This window comes from Amphiprion ocellaris, chromosome 10 (assembly GCF_022539595.1).
Source record: "Amphiprion ocellaris isolate individual 3 ecotype Okinawa chromosome 10, ASM2253959v1, whole genome shotgun sequence".
NCBI lineage: Eukaryota > Metazoa > Chordata > Actinopteri > Pomacentridae > Amphiprion > Amphiprion ocellaris.
The window spans coordinates 29445780-29469097 of record NC_072775.1 but is presented as its reverse complement, the minus strand read 5'-3'; the positions used below and the strand labels follow the sequence as shown (position 1 = coordinate 29469097).

Genomic DNA, 23318 nt, shown 5'->3' with positions numbered 1-23318 from the left:
CAGTATTCTAAGAGAACAGCTACAGTAACACATGTTTTTAATGATTAATCTCTTGTCAAGGACCAAATACTCTTGACTCTTGAGACGTGCCCAATCAGATTTTTAGTCTGATGTTTCTAACCAAACACTCATTTTTTTACATATCTTTGTGTTTTTATGTACATTGATGTAGCTCCTTTTCAGAACAACACGCAACCCAAGACAGGTGCTCTGGAATATATTGTAGTTTATTAATTCTAATTGATGTGTTATTATATTAAATATTAAAAACATCAAGTAAAAATGGCAACATATATATACACAGCAGCAGAAGCAGGAGTTTGGGCTGAACTGAGCAGGACACTGTTGTGCTTTTAGTTTCTACTTGGCTGGGGACAAAAGATGCACACAACCCTTGTGCTACACACGCCTTATGTTGAGTGCAGTAAGGAATGCCGGGAAATTCATATCAGCGTTAATAACAAACATCATACTTTGTGCCTCCTGAATAAAGGAAAGTGTTGACTTTCAGGGCAGGGATCCAGCTGTGAAGTCCACAAATTTTGTCAGCCAAATGGGTCTCCAGATGTTTTTTCTAGCACCAAATGATGTGTTGTTGCCAAATGAAGTTTCTTACAGAGCAGACAAATATACCAGATTCAGACGATAAAACTGAAAACAATCGTTGCATCTAAAGATATTCAAGGTTATATGTCTGTGTAGTCATCCAGCTCATGTGGATCCTAGTAAAAAGCAACCGGACTTCTCTTTGAGGTTCTTGAAACATAAAAGACAAGTCCAGTTCCTTAGAAATTCAAGGTTACTACCGTTTCAGTCCATGCTTCGTTATCATCTAGTAGTGTGCAGGTGAAAACAAACTATCTATGCACTGTACCTATTTTAACTCAAAAAATCCATATGCTTCACTCTGCACACACAATGACCTCATTGTCTGTTTGCCCAACAAGACAAATAACCTTCATCTGTCTGACATTCTGCATTGGTCCACAGGATATGCGGCTGTTGACCCCACCAAAAGCATAGTATTAGTCATTTAAATGTAGATATAGGCAAGGGTGATAGCTAACACAACAAATCGAAAAGAGATAGCACACATACAGTACACTTGTAACAAAGATAAACATACAAAGAAAAGACAGAATATCAAGAAATAAACTCTTGTATGGCAACGTAGGATGTGGCATATACTGCAAAACTGAGCCTAGTGGATCTACTAATTTGCTTGGAAAGAAAAGGTCTGCTAACAGTAACTGTGATGTGGTGGTGATATACTGAAGGTCTTTGTAAACATTCTCTGTCCTAGGCCTCTGATTCGGATTGGTCGGTGGCGACGCTGCCGTTCAGCTCGGCCAGTCCTGATTGCTCCTGGATGTCGGTCATCTCCCCGACGATGAAGGTCGGCTCCCCTGCTTTGCTGTTGGCCGAGCCGCTGTCCGGCTGCTTCGCAGCCTGGTTAGCCAATGTGGGCTCTTCATCCAGTCGGCTGGAGATGGACCAGTAGAGGTGAGCGTCGAGTCTGGCTGCAGCCAATGAGAGCTCTCGAGCTGAGCAGGAGGGCGTGTCCACCTGGAATGAATAGAAACATGAGAGGTTGATCAAACTGCCAAATAATACACCTGATAAAGACAGCACCTTTGCTAACATGTCAAGAAGAAGCCATATTTTGGCTACAAAAATAGCAATATCTATTGGCTGGTCCACCGCTTTGGTTATTCAATGCATCATCTTAACATTTATTACCATCATGGTCCCTGAAACATGACTCCTAATAATTTTTCCCTTTCCACCACCATGAGTTTGGTTAAATATCCCAACAACTGTTTATTGTTTTATCATAAAACTTAGTTTCAACATTCATGTGTCTCTCAAGATGAATTCTGGTACTTTTCTTAAAACTTTTAATATAATCTCATCATCTTCATAACATTTCTATTTGCTCAAAACTGTAGTTTATATATTTGAAAAACTAGTGACATCATTTCCATGAGTCTCTCTCTCTCTCTCTCTTTTTATATATATATATATATATATATATATATATATATATATATATATATATATATATATATATATATATATATATATATATACTACTAATTTCATGGTTTTATATGAATACTCACACTTTTATTCATATGCTAACATAACTACACAAGGGTTTTCTAATCATCAACTAGCCTTTCAACATGATTAGCTAACACAATGTAACATTAGAACACAGGAGTGATGGTTTCTGGAAATGCGCTAAAAAAAATACATTCATATTGGCACGAATGTCAACCCATAGTTCAGCTCAAAGCACCACAGTGACAATGTACAGCCCCACAAAGTCTCTAGCCAAACTCTAAATTCCTAATTTTGCTGAATTTGCCATCATAAAGTGAGGATGAAATGGTATCTCCCAGTTTTTCTTACCTTTTTACCACATTATAATGTGCTCTCTGTTTAGTTTCGTATGTGTTTACCTGCTGACTTCTGTTATTTTCACTGCAAACTAGCTTCGGCTATAAAAGCTCTGGTATGTGGCTCTGGTCCAAGCAATGTACAGCACTCGTCCTCACAAAAATAACCCTGAAACAAATATTTAGCCAGAGCTCCTACATTTCCCAGCATGCCTCTCAACAACCCCAAGAGAATGTGAGAATTCAGCTTTTGGTTACACATGTAGGTGGAGACAGGAATAGGGATAACAGAGGAAGAGTTGTTCCAGCTCTTCTTCCTCAAAAAATCTCATAGCTACAGAGCATTTTTATGTACTGCTGGTGAAAGAACAGATATTATTGTCTCTTTAGATAAAAAAAAACAGAAAAATGCACTTGCGCTTTGATTTTGAGGCTCTACAATCCCGATTTTTGTAAAGATGTTTAAAAATTTGGATGACAATTTTGCCACTAAATACTGTTCTGGTTACACTGCTGTTATTTAAATATAATGTCATGCAGCTCTTGTTTGCCCACTTATTAAATCAGCAAATTAACCCTAAAAGCCAAGTTGCACTTCCAACAAAATATACAATGCCTCCATTTGTTATCTTATATATAATATATTACACTTACACATCTGTGTTGTTTTTTTTATTGTATTTTCTATTTTTCAATACAAAAACTTGCACTGTATATTTGGATTAATTCTAATTTAAGTTTCAGGCTGTGATCTGAATCGTTGTTTGAACAGGTGATTTTTCAGATGCTGTTTCTGACCATACTGCACTGTAAAAACCGAACCATTTTTAACTGTAATCTTTGGAATGATTTACTTGTCATGTTACAGATTTTCCTTGTTTTGTGAAATTACAGAAAATAACTCATAGAATAAATGTGTTCACTTATTTGTTTGTTTTTTTTAAAACAAAAACAACAACAAAAAACAGGCCACAACTGTAAATAATTAATCACATCTGTGAAAAATCTGTGTTTTTGCAAATGGCAATTTGTTCATTTACAATGTGTGACTGTAAAATTACAATTTTGTTTTGTGTATTTAAATTAGGAAAAAATGCAGTTATTTAACAGCTATTTAACATTTATAATGGAAAGATGGCACAAAAAGAAAGAAAAAAATGGAAAGTCTTTTTTTACGCTAGCATTTTTAAATATTTTCCCTGTTTGGTTAAACTACAGATAATATCTAATAAAATCACAGAAATAATAATAATTTACATCTTTATTGCAAAAAAAACTCTTTTTTCACAATCAAGATGTAAAAATCTGTAAAATGACAGTATCAAAATTATTTTCCTTTTTCCCCTTTCAATCTTTCAATAATGGTTTGTTTTTTACTATCAATGTTTAAATTAAAATTTATTAAAACATGGAAAATCTGTAAAATGACAGTTTCTAAAGTAATTTCCCATTTTTCTTGTCCTCTTTTCTTTCAGTCTTTCAATAATGGTAAATATCTGTTTCTTTTTCTTACTTTTTCAGGCTAGCATAACTAGTTGAGCAGAAAGTCTTAATCTTGGATTGGATCTCTCTTTGAAATTACGGCTAATATCTAGAAAAAAAACAGAAAATAACATTAATTTATTTTTATTTGTTTAAATGTTGATTTATTCAATATAAACATTATTGAGTGATTAAAAGAAAAGAAAAAAGAACAAAAGGAAAATCATTTTTAGACTGTCATTTTACAGATTTCCCATGTTCAATTAAGTATTCATTTTGTTAATTTACTTAATTTTAAGTAAGTAGCAAGATGTTTGTTTGTTTGCAATCAAGATGTAAATTAAACTATTTTTCTGTGTTTTATTAGATATTATCTGTAATTTAACAAAGAGTTCCAATCCAAGAGTTCGATTTTCTGCTAAAGTAGCTAAACTTGGCTGCTAAAATAGGAAAAAATAAATTTATTTTACAGATATTTACCATTATTGAAGGAATGAAAGAAAAGAAAGACTAAACAGTCATTTTACAGATTTCCATTTTTAATGAAGTGTTAATTTGCATTTTACATTGCAAAAAAGAAACAATCAGTATGTTTATGTTTTTGCAATCAAGATGTAAATTAATACTACTTTTGTGATTTTACTAGATTTTATCTGTAATTCAACAAAACAGGAAGAATCTGTAAAATGACAGTTTAAAAAAATACGTTTCCTTTTTTTCTTTCAATCCTTCAATAATGGTAAATATCTGTTGAATAACTGTGTTTTTTTTACTCACTTAAATACACAAAACTCAACTAAACCAATTAGGATGACAAACTAGGAAAACATATAGTTGTTTTACTGATATTTACCATTACTGAAAAAACAGACATCTTGATTGTTTTTTGCAATCAATATGTAAATTATAACAATTTTTCTGTGATTTTTACTAAATATTATCTGTAATCTAACAAAGAGTTCCAAACCAAGAGTTAGACTTTCTGCTAAACTAGGCCACAATAGCATTAGTTTGTCTCCAGAAACGTTACCTCAAACGTGTGGTGAAAGGCTCCATAGTCGACATCAAAGAACCCCTCTGCCAGCGACATCATGGGGCTGAACCTGTGGCCCCACAACACCTCCTCGGCCAGGTACGAGCTCCTTGCCTGGCACGTCATCCCTGCACACACAAAGACAAGCTGACGACTGCAAAAAAATATATATCACAGTCAACCCTCACGACACTCATCCAGGTCTGTGTGATAAACGAGCAGGTTCCTCTGAGCGTCAAGTCAAAGCACCTATAAGTGACGCAGACATATTTAATTTACCCATTTAGTCGCCAACACTTTAATAGGCAAGCTGTCGTTGTGCTAGTTTTCTGAGCTGAATTATGAGCGTCTTTGTATGGCAGCACTCTGACTAAAGGGATGGATATTTGGAGTAGGCAGACAGGCCACCTTTACCTCATCATGAACAGCTCCCATGCGTTTAATTCTTCCTGAACAGGGAGGAAAACAGTTCGGTCTATGATCCTCTCTGACATATGAGCAGATGCAGCTCTTCTAAATCCTTCCACAAAGCTCCTTCCTACCAGACTCTGTCTAAATCTGCTCGGTTTTTGTAGTTTGTCAGACAGTCAGAGAGGTGCAAGTCAGTGCAGCAGCAACACAAAACACAACCATGAATATAACATAAACAATGCTTCTAAATATATATATATAATGTCAGAGGAAATGTGAAACATGCTGTCCAGCTAGAGAGGATGATTTTCCCCTCACTGTCACACAAAGACAGGCTTCTTAAAGGTTCGACAGTTTGTCTCAGTTTGTGTCTTGTTTTATGCCTCATTTTCTGCTGCATCTTGCTTGCACTGTTTTAACTTTTTATCCTTTTGTGTCTCTTCATGACAGTTTTGCCTCTTTTTGTTCTTGTGTGTCTTATTTTCTGTTGTATCTTGCTTGTGTCCTTTTTTTTTTTTACATTTCTGTCTTGTTTGTGTCATGTTTTGTCATTTTGTGTCACGTTGGTCTCATTTTGTGTCTCTTTTTGTCCTTTCATGTCCTATTTTCTCTTGTATTACGCTTGCGTAGTTTTGTTTCCTTTTGTCATTTTTTTTGTTTTATTTGTGTTGTTTGTGTTTTATTTTTTTCACCACTTTGTGTCTCTCCTGTTTTGTCTTCTTTCTGTCTTGTGTCTTGTTTGTCATTTTGTGTCACTTTTTTGTCATTTTGTATCACTTTTGTGTCAGTTTAAGACCTTGTAAATCTTATTTTCTGCTGTATCTTGCTTGTGGTGGTTTAATATGTTTCCATTTTGTGTCTCTTTGTGACAGTTTTGTAGTCTTTCTGTTGCTTTGTGATTCATTTTTGTGACATTTTTTCTTGTTTGTGTGATTTTGTCTCATTTTTTTGGCTCGTTTTATGTTGCTGTATGTCTTTTTTCTGTTGTATTTTGCTTGTATTTATTTATTCATTTATTTACCATTTTGTGTCTCTGTGTGACACCTGTCATCTTTTTGTTGTTTTTATGCTTTATGCATTTTTTGTCATTTTGTCTCATTTTGTGTCTCAGTTTATGTCATTTTTTTCTTGTTTTATGTTGAGTACTTGAGTATTTTTATCACATTTTTTTTGCCATTTTGTGTCTTATTTGTTTTAGTTTTTTTCTCCTTTCTGACATTATCTGTCTTGTTTGTGTCGTGTTGTAACATTTTTTTTGTCATTTGGTGTCTTCTTTGTCTCATTTTTAGTCTCTTCATGTCCTTTCATGTTATATTTTTGGTTACATCATGCTTGTATAGTTTTGTCTCCTTTCTGTCATCTCGTTTTATGTGGTGTTGTGTCTTATTTTCTGTTTAAATGTGTTTAAATCAACTCAACAATAGAGACACTTCAAAAATTGCAAATAAGCAACAAATTCTCATTTTAAGCTTTTTAATGCTGATTTATCAAGACTAAGTCATCAGAGAAGAGTCTGTGCTAGATGAGTCTCCAGTTGTACTCCCATTTATAAAACAAACTCACTGGTATTTCACAGTATATGTGTATATTCACCCATAGTCACAACACATCTTTCAGAAAGCCCAGAAAAAAGACGAAAAGACAAAAAAACTGCTGATCTAAACTCAAACATCCTGGAAGACGAATCTCATTTTCTAATGGACATTTGTGCAGGGTTTGCTTTCTGTAAAACAGTGATGTTATTGGTGTAATATCAGACCGCTGTGTGCATCTGCAAGATTAATTTGCTAATGCAGCCAAACATGCATTTGCAATATAGAGGCCACCAAATCTTTACAGTCAAATTAAACTGCAAAGTATTATTCCCTATAAAATACAATACTGTTAAGTTGCTGTTTTTTACAGCATGTTTAACATTTTGGATGACAAAAACTCCCATAATAAATCACATAAAAGCCTTGAGTAGAAAATATTGCTAATGGTGTTATTTGTTTAGCTTCCACTTTCATACATTTTAAAATGTTAATTATCACTGCATGAATAAACATTTATATTTGTCACTATTTCCTATTACTGCATGGTGGTTTTTAGCAGCACACCATCACCCACATTGTCATTTCATATGCATACACAAACTATATTCTTGCATTTTGTGAATATCCACATTGAGCTTAAAGCTACCAGACTGTAGGTTTTTGTTATCTCACTTTTTAAACAATATGAGTCAAGCATGAGGCACTGGGGGAAATCGATGCAGCACAGACAGATCTTGGTGTTTTAACCCATTTCTCACCGGTCGCCTCCACCATTCCCTCCAGGATGACCACGATCTCAAAGTCCTCCTTCTCCAGCTGGGCCTGCGACATGTCCCAGAAGGCCGAGCGAGCATCGATCTCGTGGGAGATCACCAGCGGCGAGACCAGGAAGAGGCGATCGTCGCCTGTCTCGAAGCCCACGCTGATGTCTGTCTGGTCCAGAGGGATGAACTCACCTGGAGGACACAAGAAAACACTGGAGGTGAGGTGAGCAGAGAGAGTTTTAAAGGATAATCCTCCAGATAATGGCAATTCAAAGGCATTTAAATATAAAACCAGCCTAAGGGAATGTAAAATTATTGATTCTGCAATGTACTCTACAAGGATTAGTATTAGGTTTGCACCATTGGTGATTTCAGTAGAGATAGCTGTCGTGGTATCAGCAGCTAAACGGCAAAATTGGTAGAAATCTTCACAGTAATGTTGGTAGAGTCAAAAAGACGTCTCACCCTCTTGAGTCTGCTTTGACTTGATGAGCTTGGCCCTCATGTTGGCTCCTACGATGTGGGAACTCCGAAGGTCGCCCACCCTGAACATCAGACAGAGCTTGTCGTCTCTCAGAGAGATGACGGCATGTTTGGAGAACACCAGAGTCTCGGCTCGCTTGTTGGGCTGCGAGATCTTTACGAACATGCAGCCGACCTGGACACAGAAGAAAGAAAAACTATGTGAAACTCCGGCTCTGCTTTAAACTCAAAAAGAGCGGAAAATATTTGCACAAACTGGAAAAGCAAAGGAATATTAAAAAATAAACAGCATGATGAAAACGACATAATGGTGCCGATGTCGATTGTACAGCTGGAACACATTCATTTTGAATAGACCGATTATCGTGACCAATATTTGGCACTTTCCTGATTATTGGTATGTGTATTTTTCTTGTCTGATTACTGATAAATTAAATACTCTACTCCAGGTATGATGCAGTAAAAACAGAACAAGAAAGACAAACCAGGAAATTCGCTCCTCTCACAGTGGTTAAGGCTATGCTAATGGCTAGCGGCTAACAGCTAAGTTAGAAGGGAGCCACAGATTATCCGGAAACAGAGTCTGGAAAACAATAATTAATAAAGCTTTAAGATATGAACCTTAGTGGGCAATAAATGTGATAAAATAGTGAAATATTAAGAAAATAAAGAACAGCGGATGTAACTATAGGAGATAAACTGATGAGTCTCAGTCAACTCTTATTTCTATTTTACATATTTGATTACAGTCACCCTTATTAAGGAAGAAGTCTTGTTCTGAATAAAAGGTTCCCTGCTGTCACAAGCTGTACACACATTTAATGCACATCGGTTTGAAATATCTGTCTTCAGTCTGTCTTGATTACCAATAATCAGCATCAGTCTTGACCCTAAAAAAACCCATATCAGTTGATCCCTAACATTCATTCTAGCTGCTGAATACAAAATAAGCTTCTTTGTTTCTCAGTCGATCTCCCTATTTTACAGTCTTTAAAACAGCAGTGACACTTGAATTAACCTCATACTCGACCATTTTTACTATGCATAGTAAAAAGCAGCCCACATGTCCGTCAGTTGCTAGTGTGGCAGGTTTCCAGCTTGCAAACATGCATAAACATGATTCAGGCCGGACGTCGGTGTGTGATTCCGTCCTCATCAGAGGAGTGCTTACATTGTGCAATAAACTCGACCTCATCAGCACTTTCAAAGTAAATATTCTTTCTCAGGAAGAATACCATCTGCACAAAACTGGAGTCATTTCATCAGTACAGTATTCATGCATCCACTTCCCTCTCTAAGCTTAAAAAAACTGTATATTGTTTTATTTAATGCAGCTAAACTGACTGTGGCCTCCTTTTAATCACACAGACTGAGGTCAAACAGTAATTACATGCACTTCTCTATTTGCCAAAAAGAATTAGAGGAGTTTCACTCTGAGGCTATTTTTTAGTTTTTTCCTCGACCTGACCTCCCAATGCACTTGAGCAGGTTTGAAAATCTTTTTGTCCAAATGTATTAGACACAAATCTGCAAACACAACTAATATACAATAAGTACTATATAAATGAGGATAAAGGTCAGCATTAATTCACTGTAAAGACGGCAAACATCCAGGTTTTATTTTATTAATGGAAGATTCTTCTATATAAACATAACAGGGAGTGCGGACTTTAGCTATGCATGAATTGTTTCGTGTCTCATTTTCTGTTGTATCTTACTTGTGTTGTTTTCATTTTTTTACCATTTTGTGTCTCTTTGTGGCAGTTTTGTCATCTTTATGTTGCTTTGTGCGTCATTTGTGTGACATTTTGCCTTGTTTGTGTCTGGTCTCCGTTGTTTTGCACGTTGTTTGTGTCATTTTGTGACAAAACATCAGCTAAATAAGTTTTAGCTGATGTTTCCGCAAAATGAATAACACGTTGAAGTAAGACGTGTGAAAAATAGTCTACAAATCATCATATTTGTAACTGTAGGTCTCATGTGCAGAATAGTGCAACATTTTCTTTCCTCTAAATGTGAAATTTTCATAGACATTAATATCCAAACATCAGATTTATCACAGTCATGTATCTATCTGAATGTGGAGTGCAGCTCTCTGTTTTCTCACCATGAAAGCATTGACCATTGATCCCAGTATAGCTTGCAGCAGCAGCAGCATGGTGCCCACTGGGCACTGGTCGGTGATGACGCGGTGGCCGTAGCCAATCGTGGTCTCCGTCTCGATGGAGAAGAGGAAGGCCGAGATGAAACCGTTGACATTGTTGACGCACGGCGTCCACGTCTCATCCTCCAGATGGTCCAGATCTCCCCTATGGGAAGCAAAAGGAGGAGAATATGTGAGAAATAGAAGGAGGGGAGGTGACAAAGTGGGTGTCAAGAAGGAAAAATAGACAAGAGAGCGAAAAGATTTATATTTTTAGCCCTGAGGTGCAGAAATGTATAGATGACGGCTCCATTTAAATTTGCCACCGTCCTTCCGCTAATTCCTGTGATGAATTGAAGTGATCGTGGTCGTCAGCTTTAACCGTGGCAATTAACGCAACATTTATGCTGTCGGTTTTCCCCCCATGCAGCAAAAAACCCCATCATATATCATCACACAACATCCTCACAGCGTCTGCAGGACTTTTTCAGTCCAGAGTCTGCAGAATTTCCTTTCTAACGCACACTACACAGGCTAATGTCCCTGATTAACACAGCTCCAGCCAGAGAGGGACAGCTAATTAATGAGAGTGGTGTTAAGTAATTTATATAATCTACGAGTTTTATTGACCTGTGTTGGTGACCAAGGAATTGATGCAACTCCGACAGCTCTCTGGCACACCTTATCATGGCCCATAATTGATATAAAAAGGTCCCGATTTTACGAGACGAATACGTTAGCTAATTGGAGCAGGGATCCAGCAGACACATCTAGTGAGGAGGCAACAGATCATGATGAAATACACTGTAATATTAATACTGCTTTGTCATCTGCTTTCTTTTTTTTTTTTTTTTTTTTTGGCTGAAAAATGGGGCTTTTTTAGCTTCCGTTGCAAAAATGTCTAAAAGGTGGCGCTGCCTCAGGATGATTTCATTAAAGGAATAGTTTGACATTTCGGAACGTGCGCTTATTTGCTTTAGTTTGATGAGAAGATCGATACCACTCTCATAACTGCTAAATATGATGTTGCAGCCAGTTGACGGTTAGCTTAGCTTAGCACAAAGAAAAGAAGGAAAAAGTGAAACTAAATCTACCCATCAGCACCACTACATTTGACTAAACAGTTTTTGTAAGAATTGACTAAAGCTAAAAGAACCCCTCTACTGGTTGTGTGTGAAGTTACAGATATAAAAGTGTTTTCTTTTTTTTTAATCTCAAGACAAGAATAGTGAATTTAGTATTTCCCAAAATATCAAACTATTCCTTTAAGGATGAAGAGGAGGAAAGAAGAAAGGACTCAGCTAAGAAAAGCCCTGTTTTGATAATGTAAATGTCTGAAGGCGGTTTTTATAATTCAGTGAAATATGCTTTTCTCATTGGAAGGGAATTTCTGTGGGTCAAAGGGTTATTGACTCCATCAAAGGCCTTCTGCATGAGTTTACAAAGGCCACAAACAAGCCATTTGTACATAAATACTTGTTTGTCATATGCTACCGTCAAGGCCATGGAGATACTATATGTGGAGTGTCTGAGCTAACGTGTTACTTGTAAAGAGTAACATTGGTTGGATATGTCATTGGGCTCTGTAAGAAGGAAAATACACTTTGTTGATGGGAGTAGATTCAGAGTATCATGACGTTTTTGGGGCTGCACAGTGGCTCGGTGGTTAGCACTATCACCTCACAGCTAGAAGATCCCTGGTTGGCGTCCCATCCTGGGATCTTTCTGCGTGGAGTTTGTATATTCTCCTTGTGTAGCATGAGTTTTCACCAGGTACTCTGGCTTCCTCCCACAGTCCAAAAACATGCTGAGGTTAACTGGGGATTTTAAATTGTCCACTTAGTTGTCTGTCTGTCTATGTGGTCCTATGTGGTGACAGACTGCTACCTGTCCAGGGTGTCCCCTGTGTTCGCCTTAAGTCAGCTGGGATAGACTCCAGCCCCTGCGACCCTAATGAGGATTAAGCAGTGTATAAGTAATGGATGGATGTTGTCTTTCACTCTCCTCAATCAAGCTTCTAATCTGATCAACACTTTTTATGACATTTCTTGTATGTCTCTTCAGTGTAATAAGTGACAATGACAATCTCTAGACTCCTCTTCACTTGCAGTGTCGTGATTCTTACCTACAATAGGCTATGAGGTACCAGATGGCCCCGAAGAAGAGCCATGTGACGGCGTAGGCCATGACGAAGACGAAGAGCGAGCAACGCCAGTTGAGGTCGACCAGCGTGGTGAAGATGTCGGTCAGGTAGCGGTACGTCTCCCGCATGTTCCCATGCTGCACATTGCAGCGGCCGTTTTTCTCCACGTAGCGTTGCCTCTTACGCCGAGTCCGGGCTGGGACAGAAAAGAAAAGACAGGATCTGATTACAGAAATCTGAGAATGTGGAGATCATTCAGCCTCCTTTTGGTGACTTTCTTTACACAAAAACAAGACAGTTCTGTACAAGTGTCTTCGTTGCATAACCCCATTTCCAAGAAACCCTTTCAAAAACCTTTAGAAAACACATGCCAGGCGGCCTTTTTACATTTCTGAAAAGTTTCCCCCGTTTGAAGTCACAGCTCAGAGGATGAGGAGCGTTTCTAGGATAAACACTTGGAGGTGCCGAGGGACAAAAGCTACTTAGAGAGATGCAGCGTGGCTCGGAGGAAAGTCAGGCTGGTGAAGAAGGGAAAACCGAAATGAAAACAGACAGTTGCGGAGACAAGAGCAGATGAAGTGAGACAGGACAACATCATCAAACACTGGGAGAAGAAAAGCTACAACATTGGACTTTAGTTACTGTACAAGCCTGAAGGCAGTCGAGGGTTTTTCTTTTTGTGTGTTTTGCAGAGTCTTTTTAACTGTGGGTGCAACCAGCCACAACTGAGATTATGACACAATCAGGATACAAAATTGTTGCTTCTGTTGTGTTACATAAACAGATAAACACTGCATATCAATAAGTGTGTATCCTACTCAACCTATGGAGTCGTATTTTGGCCAATAACATCAATCTCTACCTTTTTCCATCCATTATCTATACACCGCTTAATCCTCACTAGGGTCGCGGGGGGTGCTGGAGTCTATCCCAGCTGACTCAGGTGAAGGCAGGGGACACCCTAGACAGGTCACCAGTCTGTCACAGGGCTACATACAAAGACAAACAAGCACTCACACATTCACACCTACGGGCAATTTAGAGTAATCAATTAACCTCAGCATATTTTTGGACTGTGGGAGGAAGCCGGAGTACCCGGAGAGAACCCACGCATGCACAGGGAGAACATGCAAACTCTCTCTACCTTTTTGAGGACTTATATTTAAATCGTATTTTGTGGCAACTTCTAAAAAGTCTTGAGAAAGTGGCAACAAAATGTGAGCTAGACAGAGATTTTCTAAAACTGTGAACCCGTTTCCACACAAAAATACCAGATATCCAAACAACGGAGGGTTTGCATAAATTCTACATGTCCTATATCCTTTTATCAACAGTGTTTTTAGGTCTCAGGCTGCATTTTTTTCCTTCTATAGAGTAAAGATTGCCACAAACAGAGAAACTAATGAAAAAAAGATGTGCAAGATTATCAGAATCATTGAGACGGGACATCATCATCAAACACTAGAAGAAGAAAAGCCACAACATTGGACTTTAGTTACTGTACGAGTCTGAAGGCATTTGAGGGTTTTTCTTTTTGTGTGTTTATCAAATCTTTTTAACTGTGGGTGCAACAAGTCAGAACTGAGATTATGACACAGTAAGGATACAAAGCTGTTGTTTCTTGAGGTCACATAAATAGACAAACACTGCAAATCAATCATGTTTATCCTACTCAACCTATGGAGTCATATTTTGGCCCATAATATCAATCTCTAGCTTTTTGAGGAACCTTTTTTAGGCCATATTTTCTGGCAACTTCTAAAAAGTCATAAGACAAAGATTTCCTAAAACTGTGAACCCGTGTCCACACAAAAATACCAGATATCCAAACAACGGAGGGTTTGCATAAATTCTACATGTCCTATATCCTTTTATCAACAGTGTTTTTAGGTCTCAGGCTGTATTTTTTCCCTCTGTAGAGTACAGTTTGGCACAAACAGAGAAGCTAATGTAAAAAAAATGATGTGTAAGACTGTCAGAATTGCTGAGGGGTGAAGCACTGCTGCAAATTAGTGGAGATGCTATACTGCAAGGAGGTGAAGTCAATGCACAGTGTGTGAAGGTGGACTCCAGACTGAGTCAATAACCATCTCTGGAGAAGTTAAACACACAAGCTTGAATTAAGGCTCCAGAAATCAGCCTTTTCCATCCTAAATTCAGTATCTTGAAATGTGGAGCACTCACCCCAGCCGAAGCGTCCCCTCTCCTTCTCCGTCCCTGGGGTCTTCTTCCGTCGCTGGTTGGCGTTGGCCTCTCGCTCGGCCAGCTTGGACTGGAATGACCTGTTGACCTTTGCCGAGGCGGGAGGGGATGGTGTCGTCTCCGTGGTGACGACGTGGCCCAGCTCCTCGGACACGTTGAAGACCCCCGTGTGGGCCTCGGTGGCCACCTCCACCTCTTCTCCGTCCCCCTTCTCCCCCACCGGCAGCGAGAGGGAGTCCGGACGAGAGGGGAAGACTGAATTCTCCAACGCCATGGCCTGTATTTATATATATATATTTATATGTGAGTGTGTGTGTGGAGCGTATTAGTGTGTTATTGATATCCTCCCTAAGGCAGACTCTGTCCAGTGGCTATTGATTGGACCATTTGTTTGCTTGACTGAAGCCTGGAATAAAGAAGAGCACAAGGATGAAATCATAGAATCAATTAGCTGTATTGCTGCCACAGTAATTCACCCACAAATTATTTTATTCTTAAAAGAAACACCACCTATTTGCTGGAAACTCCTATGTCTCTATCTATCTATCTATCTATCTATCTATCTATCTATCTATCTATCTATCTATCTATCTATCTATCTATCTATCTATCTATCTATCTATCTATCTATCTATCTATATGTGTATATGTATTATGTATGTATGTATGTATGTATGTATGTATATATATCACAACACAACATTAAAACCACCTGCACCTGCTGCCAAAACAGCTCCTTACATAAACATGGGAGTGTATGGGTGTCCTGTTATATCTAGTCCTGGGAAACTGGCAGTGGATCTCTTGGGTCCACTGGGTTCCTGGATGAGGTCTTAATGGATCAGGGCTTGTGCCAGGGGGCTACAAAAAGAGACAAACAAGCACACTCACATTCATATGTAATGGACAATTTAGAGTCACCGATTAAGGGAGGAAGCTGGAGTACCCAGAGAAAACCCATGCTTGAACATGGAGAACATGCAAACTCCATGCAGAAACAATTCAGGCCCAGGCCGGGACACAGACCAGGGATCTTGTAGCTGCACGGTGACGGTGATAACCCCCAATCCACTGTGCAGCCCCACTCTCTCTCTCTCTCTCTCTCTCTCTCTCTCTCTCTCTCTCTCTCTCTCTATATATATATATATATATATATATATATATATATATATATATATATATACTTCTTTTACAAATGAGATTAGCTATATTTGTTTCCATATCAGAAACTGTAAGTTTAATCATCTTCCGTCTCTGCACGACAGTCTAGTTCAGTGTTTAGTCCATTCACTTTTACCTGTCAGTGGTTTTAATGTTGTGGCTAGGTGTATATTTGTCTATATGTGTACCTCTTCTAGGTCACTTTCCTCCTGTGCGTGTTTTGTAATTTGGCAACTTTTAAAAAAGAAATTTACACCAAAAAAATGAAGGAATTCTAGTGTTTGGAGTTGATCTTATCCAGTTTTAAAAGTCTTATTCAGACACAAAATAAGAGAATAAATCCCTTTTTGTTTGTAACACAGCCTAATCCTGGAGCGCAGTGTGGCATATGCACATTTGAACCAATTTAACTGTTCTGCATGTTTCATAAAACGCCTTGGGGAAGGTATGTGTGGTCCATGCATATCTCTGTTTGTGTGTGTTGTGTAATGTGGGTTTACACACTACAGGCACTACAGGGCTGCTGAGATTTTCTTACATAAAACCCCACATAAGAATTAAATGTGTAGCTGGACAGTGAGGCGTGTCTCTGGAATATTTGCATTATAAAATGGAGTCCTGTTCAAGATGATGTGCGTCCATTTGGACAACTGGCGGATGGACGCAAGAGGAGAGTGATGGTGACAGTCAAGATGACGCACTACGCCTGATGGATGGATCAGAAATAGCCTCTATTAAAGGGTGTCTCTGAGGCAGCCAGTGGGCTCCAGAAACCAAAGCTAAGCCTGTGGATTACTGCCACACAACTGAGAAGGAACCATAAAACCCTACCTGCTCAGTGGAGCAACTTGTAGATGGATGATGTTCAATCATAAGAGGAATCTGGTCCAAGATCGAGCCGGGATTGGAAGCCTCGGTTCGATGACACCCATTTCTGGTGTTTACCCTCGACGCAGCATCAGTCCACTCCTGCTCGCTTCTCTCTTTTCTTTTTTTTCCTTCTTCTTCTACCAGGAAAAACAAAGACCACCTCGATCCGACCACTCAGCGCTCAGTAAATAAAAGACGCATCCACTGAATCACTCGACACACATGAGCGCACGGAATTTTTTTTTTTAAAAAAGTAAAATAAAATAAATCATAAAAACAATTCACTGATCACGCCGTGGCTCTGGATGAACATGTGTCGGCCAGTGGACGTGGCGAAATGGTGGCAACAGGAAAACCCGGCAGCGCAGAGGAGAGCTCCATCATCATCATCACCATCATCATCATCGTCTTCTGTGCGTCTGATGGAGGCGGTCAGGTGTGTAGCCTCTGAGCAGCGGAGGATGCTGTCATCAGCCCAGCCCCTGTCGACCCTTCCCCGCCTCAGACGATCCTCATTTCCACAACAGAGGGGAAGGTCGGCTTCCTCCTCTCTGCCTCAGCAGCTGCACGGTTCAGGGATGAGGAAATAATGCAAAGGCCTTTTGTGATGCACTTATAAAACAATCACCTGTGTCGCTGTGGAAAATTCCTACACCATAACAGTACTTATTTCCATTAAAATTATAGATATATGATCGTTTCTCAATGCAGATCTGTTTATTTTTGCCATCTCTGCAATAAAAATATCCCCTTAAGACGTCATGAAAACAATTAACAGAGCCTTCATTCATTCATTTAAAGCATTTATTAATAGACAGAGATACAGTCTTTCGCCTTATCAGCGATATCAATGAGTTGATTATAATTAGCGTCATTTTTTAATAACCGCTACTTCGACCTCCGGCCTACAGGTGGCGCTTTATGTGTTCACAGAGGCCGGTGAGCTGTCCTCCTTTTCCAAGATGTCGGTGTTCGGGCCAGTGGTGAAAATTCACCCCGTCGTTCTCGCTTCTATCTGCGATTCGTACGAGCGGAGAAATGAGGGAGCGAGTCGTGTCATCGGGACTCTTTTGGGTGAGTTAAAGCTATATATGTTCGTCTTCCATCCGGCGGACAGACTTTATGTTAAATTGGTGATGGATAGAGGGCTAATGTTAGCTTCGTAGCTAACGCATGCTGTGTTAGTCCCGTAGCTAGCATACATCTGGCTAGCATTAGCTACCGTTAGCTAGCCAAACAGCTACTAGCATCACTTGTAACAGCTGGCTGTCCGTCCCAATTTCTACTCAGAGGAAGCTGTTACTATCTGCTAAGTCACTTTGCTTTTTGTAGTGTCTTGTGTTACTCGTTAAACACATTGTATTGCGGTATTGAAATTATTAGCGTTGATGTTAGCGGTTCGTCATGGTTTTTAGCTAGCCTCTACCTGTTAGCTAAAATTACAAAGGCGGCTAACTCGCAGCTAATGCTTCATGTGTAACGTTTGTTCCTCTCAGGTACCATCGACAAACACTCTATTGAGGTGACCAACTGCTTCTCAGTCCCTCACAATGAGTCTGAAGATGAGGTATGTTGTCAAACTTGTTGATTTTTTTTTTTTTACATTTTGAGAAAAGATTGGATTGTTGAACATCTTCACTACTGCAGCAGCCAGGACACAGTCACCAAACAAACCCAATACAGGCATTCTTAGGTCGATGAAAAATAAAACAATAAAACTTCAATATCTAATGTCTTAAGCTGTGACAATACTCACTCAAATCAAATGCAACAGAAGCAGTTCCATGTAATTAAAGTTGCAGGTAATGATTGTTTTCACCGTCAGTTTTTTTTTCTCGACCACTGAAGTTGTTTTGTCTACAAATTATAAGAAAACTTTTAACAAAAATTGATCAGTGTTTCTCTAAATCCTGCTGGAATCAGAACATTTTGAGTTATCATTTCTTAAATATTCACTCAAATTGTTATATAAATTATCAAAATAGTTGCCAGTTAATTCAGTACTTGACAACTAATTGATTAATTCATTAAATGTTGCATCTCTACATGTAATCAGCAAATGACTTGTAAAAATGTAATTTTTTATTTTGATCATTTGAATTTGGTGCAGGGAGACCCTTTATCTCAATTTGGATTGAGGTGCACAGCCGACTATATTACAGAGATGAGTAATTTTCTGCAGAATTGCAGAATCCAAGGTAGTGAACTCGGGTAACGCTGCAATTATTAATGCAGCACTACCCTATTAATGGTTTAGTTTTCAGCTGTTAAGTCAGTTGGCAACTATTAATCAGTATTTACATTTTCAAGCAATTCTGGGGAAGGCAAACTGAATATCTTTGTGATGTGGACAAATCAATACATTTGAGAACATCATCTTGGGTTTGGGAAACATGGATAGATGGTTTTCACCATTTTATCAATCAGTTTATTTCTATAGCCCTTTACAACAGCCCAAAGGGTGACCAAAGTACTTCACAGTGAAAAACAAGAGACTATCTTAAAACAATACAGTAACTTAAAACAGGACAATCACACTCACACCTACAGACAAATTTAAAATAATCGATTAACCTCAGCACATTTCTGAACTGTGGGAAGAAACTGGAGTACCTGGAGGAAACCCACGCATCTACAGGGAGAACATGCAAACTCCATGCAGAAAGATCCCGAGAAGGCCGGGACGCGAACCAGGGCTCTTCTAGCTGCAAGGTGAAAGTGTTAACCACCACGCCACTGTGCAGCCCGTAAATGTACAATAAAACAATAAAATACACAGCAATAAAACAGCACTAAAATACACATCCGATAGAAATAGTAAAGTGTCACCATACCGCTAGGTATTAAAAGCCATTTTAGAATAGAATAGAATATTCTTTATTGTCATTATACAATGTATAACGAGATTGCAGAGCTTCTCCTTTACAGTGCAAGGAAAACTTAAAGTAGTGCAAAAACAGTCTATTTCCATATATACAGTATAAATAACGGAGTGAATATAAACAGGATATTATGATATTTTATAGATCAAATGACTGATTGATTAATTGGGAAAATGATCAACAGCCTGAATAACAGTACAAATACTCATTAATTGAAGTCCTAAACTGAAGTGTTGCAAACTGTGCAGACATGGAATTTTTCGGTAGGGCATTTTCTTTTTTAAAGGACTGAAACCTGTAATGTTAAAGGAGAGAGAATATTGGTTCCATTTTTAACTACACAAAAAAAGCTGCGTGTGTTGTTGAAACAGCCAGATGACTACATCTGAATACCATAAAACGGGATGTTTTGTAAAGACAAGGCCATATGTCAAATGTATCCTCTTGGACAACAGGTCGCCGTGGACATGGAGTTTGCCAAGAACATGTATGAGCTTCACAAGAGGGTGTCTCCCACTGAGGTCATCATTGGATGGTGTGTCAGTTGATCATATTTGCCATCTAAAACATTATATTGGTGAAATAAACAGTAATCTTTAGCACATCTTTCCTGACAGGTATGCCACAGGGTTTGACATCACAGAACACTCAGTGCTCATCCACGAGTATTACAGCCGCGAGGCCTCCAACCCCATTCACCTGACCGTGGACTCGGCGCTGCAGAGCGGCAAAATGAACATCCGTGCCTACGTCAGGTTGGCTGATCTTTCTGCCAGTGACTCTTTGTGTGATCAGCTGCAGACTGAAAGTGCCTTTCTGAGTGTGTTTGTGTGTCTCCTACACAGTGCGCAGATGGGTGTGCCAGGGAAGACAGTTGGTGTGATGTTCACCCCACTGTCTGTCAAGTACGTCTACTATGACACAGAGAGGATAGGTGGTAAGAATACAAACAATAAATGAAGACAACAGTTTGGAAACAAACACTTTGTGACTGAAATCTGTGACGCTCATATTTGTGAGAGTGAATAAAAAATGAATCCCAGTGTCACTGAGAGGGACAGTAAACTGTAGAGAGTAAGATATATCTTATCTGCAAACACTCCATCTCTGTGTTTCAGTGGATCTTCTCCAGAGGACACGTGTGACCCCTAGTCGCACCAAGGGTTTGACCTCTGACCTTTCCCAGGTGGCTGGTTCTGCAGCTAGGGTACAGGACATGCTGACCACTGTGCTGGCTTACATCGAGGATGTGCTGGTGAGTATCAAAACTAGGACAGAACAAACTGTTTCCCTTGTGAGGGACAATTTCCCACATTTTTTGCAACTATTTGGATTGTTATTTTCGTGATACAATTACCAATAGAATAGAATATGCTTTATTGTCATTATACTGTGTATAGCGAGATTGGAGAGCTTCTCCTTTTCAGTGCAAAGAAATCTTAAAGATAGTGCAAACAGTCTATTTACAAATATACAGTATAAATAACAGTGAATATAAATAACATTTCACATTATATTGTTGGCTGGGTGTGAGATGTGAGAGTTGAGGGAGGTGATGGCTCTTGGAAAGAAGCTGTTTTTAAATCTGTTTGTCCTCACTTTAATACATCTGTAGCGCCTTCCAGAGGGCAACCGATCTAAAAGCTGAGAACTGGGATGTGAACTGTCCTCAAATGCGCTACTTTGGCTGTGATGCACCAGACTCTTTCTCTCTGTAGTCACTCTGGTCTCAAGCAATGTCCCCACCTAAAGCTCTATCTGATTGGCTTTTACGTGTCACAAGTAATAGTCAATCAGCAACAAAAGCTACCATTAACAGACAGAAACTGACAATTCTATTTTCAGAATGAAGCTGAGTTTTGAAGGTGAGATAGAAAATATAAGCTGTAATAAACACCGCAGTCTTCCACAAGCATGCCCAGGTTCCCTGCCGCACTGAAAATGTCTGAATAATTTACTTATTGGTGTTAGTGCCACCAGAACTTACTTTTCTGACAGTGCTAAGATTAGAGGTTTGCTGTACCCACTAGCCAGCAGTTAACACTTCCTGTCTCTGTTACATATTTCTAAAGTAAGATTAATTTTAACATCCTGCTCTAACTGAAAGATGTGTCCCTCTAGCAGAAACACATCCTGCAAAAACTGAACAAGAAGCACAACCAATTCTATTAGACACTTTGACAGTGGCTAAGGCTATGCTAATGGCGAGCAGCTAAGTGAGGAAGCTGCTGCAGATTACCCTGAAAACAGAGTCTGGAAAACAATGACTAATAATGCTTTAGGGTATGAACCTTAGTGGGCAATAAAAGTGACAGAGAAAGAGTAAGACAACAGAGAACAACAGCAGATGTAACTGGAGGAGAGAGAGTGCACAATCAATCGATTAAAAATAAATAGAGGAGAGCATCCTAACATCATGTGATGCTCTAATGTCATCACTCCAATTTCTATTGTACATAATCAGTTATAGTAATCAATAATAACGGAGTAAGCCAGTTATGAGTGACAGGTCTTCTGCTATCACATGCTGGTAATATATAACATGTAATGTATATTGTTCCCAAATATCCGTTACCTGTCTTTAAGTACCACCAATCAGTATCTGCATTGAAAGAAAAAAATACAAATTGATCCAAAATACTTAAGAGTAAATTAATGCCCGTCACTATTCAGCTTTCTGTCCATCAGCTGTCTCTCTAGAGGACATTTGAGAAGTAATGAGGTTTAACATTGACAGAGGCAATGAAGATAATGCTATTCGATCTGTCTCAGTCTGGCAAAGTGACAGCAGATAACAGCGTGGGCCGCTTCCTGATGGATCTGGTCAACAAGGTGCCCACCATCTCAGCCGAGGACTTTGAGAACATGCTCAACTCCAACATCAACGTAAGTGTGCATGCATATCATACACATTAAGCTTTAGCTGTACACTCAGATTGATCAGAGGAGGCATTTAGTTAGATGTTTCTTCATGTTAGTGCTCTCTGAGCTCCTCTTGTCTCGTACTGCATTACTTAGATTAATATGAGGAAGATGAGTAGCTGATGCACTTGTAAGTTTTTTTCTGACCTTGAATGCAGTTGTATTAAAATGTAAATATTGTTTCGTTGCTGCAGGACCTGTTGATGGTGACCTACTTGTCCAACCTCACCCAAGCACAGATCGCTCTGAACGAGAAGCTGGTGCTGCTCTGAGCAAGATTCCTTTCAAGTGATTCTTATTTAATTTTTGTACTTTTTTTTTTTTTTTTTGGCTGAGATGAATAAAGATGTTAAACAGTCACACAGCATTCGTTCCCGTTCGGGTTTCCGGCACCGTCTTCGGTCGTATTGTAATTACAAATAATGCAATTTGGTTTCTAACAAATGGATAATGAATGTTGCAGGAAGGATTATGTCGCTAATTTAAGGTCTGGCTTTTTAAATTTATGTTCATGAACCAATTGTTAGACAGTTGGAGTTGACTGCTGTTAATGACGCATGGAATAATATTTGACTTTGGAATGAAATAATCTGCAATTTTCTCAGCTGATCAAGTATTTAGTGATTCAAAAATCAGAAATTGTCTGATCAAGAGTCTATAGCACACAGATATTCAGAAAAAAGTAGTCATTTTTGATTGGTGTTGCAGCTCATGATAATTACAATAATATTTGATTTTGGGGGAACACGTTTTCTTAGTCTGAATGACATAACCAGCTATTTTCTCAGCTGATAGAGTTAAAAAGCTACAACATGTCTGATCTAGTCTAAAAAAAAAAACAGATATTTTGGTAAATTCAGTCATTTTTGGTCTGTGGTGCTGTTT

At 38.8% G+C, this 23318-nt stretch overlaps 2 protein-coding genes across 5 annotated transcripts; one reads left to right on the top strand and one right to left on the bottom strand.

Moving 5' to 3' along the window:
* Positions 1–209: 209 nt before the first annotated feature.
* On the bottom strand, positions 210–16806 carry kcnj9 (potassium inwardly rectifying channel subfamily J member 9). 4 transcript variants are annotated; one of them, XM_035952411.2, is made up of 9 exons: positions 16591–16806; positions 15340–15459; positions 14581–14875; positions 12379–12592; positions 10218–10419; positions 8093–8285; positions 7622–7819; positions 4915–5045; positions 210–1566 (listed from the first exon to the last, which is right to left on the bottom strand). In XM_035952411.2, the coding sequence occupies exons 1-9, from the start codon at positions 16630–16632 to the stop codon at positions 1300–1302; spliced, it is 1662 nt and encodes a 553-aa protein (XP_035808304.1). In that variant the 5' UTR covers positions 16633–16806; the 3' UTR covers positions 210–1299. The 4 variants fall into 4 exon arrangements, with proteins under 4 accessions (XP_035808304.1, XP_023135083.1, XP_023135082.1 ...); XM_023279315.3 differs by lacking the exon at positions 15340–15459 and having other exon boundaries at positions 14581–15004; XM_023279314.3 differs by lacking the exon at positions 15340–15459.
* A 145-nt stretch (positions 16807–16951) lies between these two features.
* Positions 16952–22793, top strand: eif3f (eukaryotic translation initiation factor 3, subunit F). Its single transcript, XM_023279324.3, has 9 exons — positions 16952–17065; positions 17541–17703; positions 18126–18196; positions 19967–20046; positions 20129–20266; positions 20357–20448; positions 20630–20766; positions 22284–22397; positions 22628–22793. The coding sequence occupies exons 1-9, from the start codon at positions 16967–16969 to the stop codon at positions 22703–22705; spliced, it is 972 nt and encodes a 323-aa protein (XP_023135092.2). The 5' UTR covers positions 16952–16966; the 3' UTR covers positions 22706–22793.
* Positions 22794–23318: the final 525 nt, after the last annotated feature.

Excerpts from the sequence above, each read along its gene's own strand:
- eif3f (XM_023279324.3), top strand. The coding sequence starts at position 16,967 with ATGGTGGCAACAGGAAAACCCGGCAGCGCAGAGGAGAGCTCCATCATC. Across the intron at positions 17,704-18,125 it reads TGTCATCGGGACTCTTTTGG|GTACCATCGACAAACACTCT; the intron begins GTGAGTTAAAGC and ends TGTTCCTCTCAG. Across the intron at positions 22,398-22,627 it reads TGCTCAACTCCAACATCAAC|GACCTGTTGATGGTGACCTA; the intron begins GTAAGTGTGCAT and ends TCGTTGCTGCAG.
- kcnj9 (XM_035952411.2), bottom strand. The coding sequence starts at position 16,632 with ATGATTGAACATCATCCATCTACAAGTTGCTCCACTGAGCAG. Across the intron at positions 15,460-16,590 it reads CAAGTTGCTCCACTGAGCAG|CCCCCTGGCACAAGCCCTGA; the intron begins GTAGGGTTTTAT and ends CTCTTTTTGTAG. Across the intron at positions 1,567-4,914 it reads CCTTTCACCACACGTTTGAG|GTGGACACGCCCTCCTGCTC; the intron begins GTAACGTTTCTG and ends TATTCATTCCAG.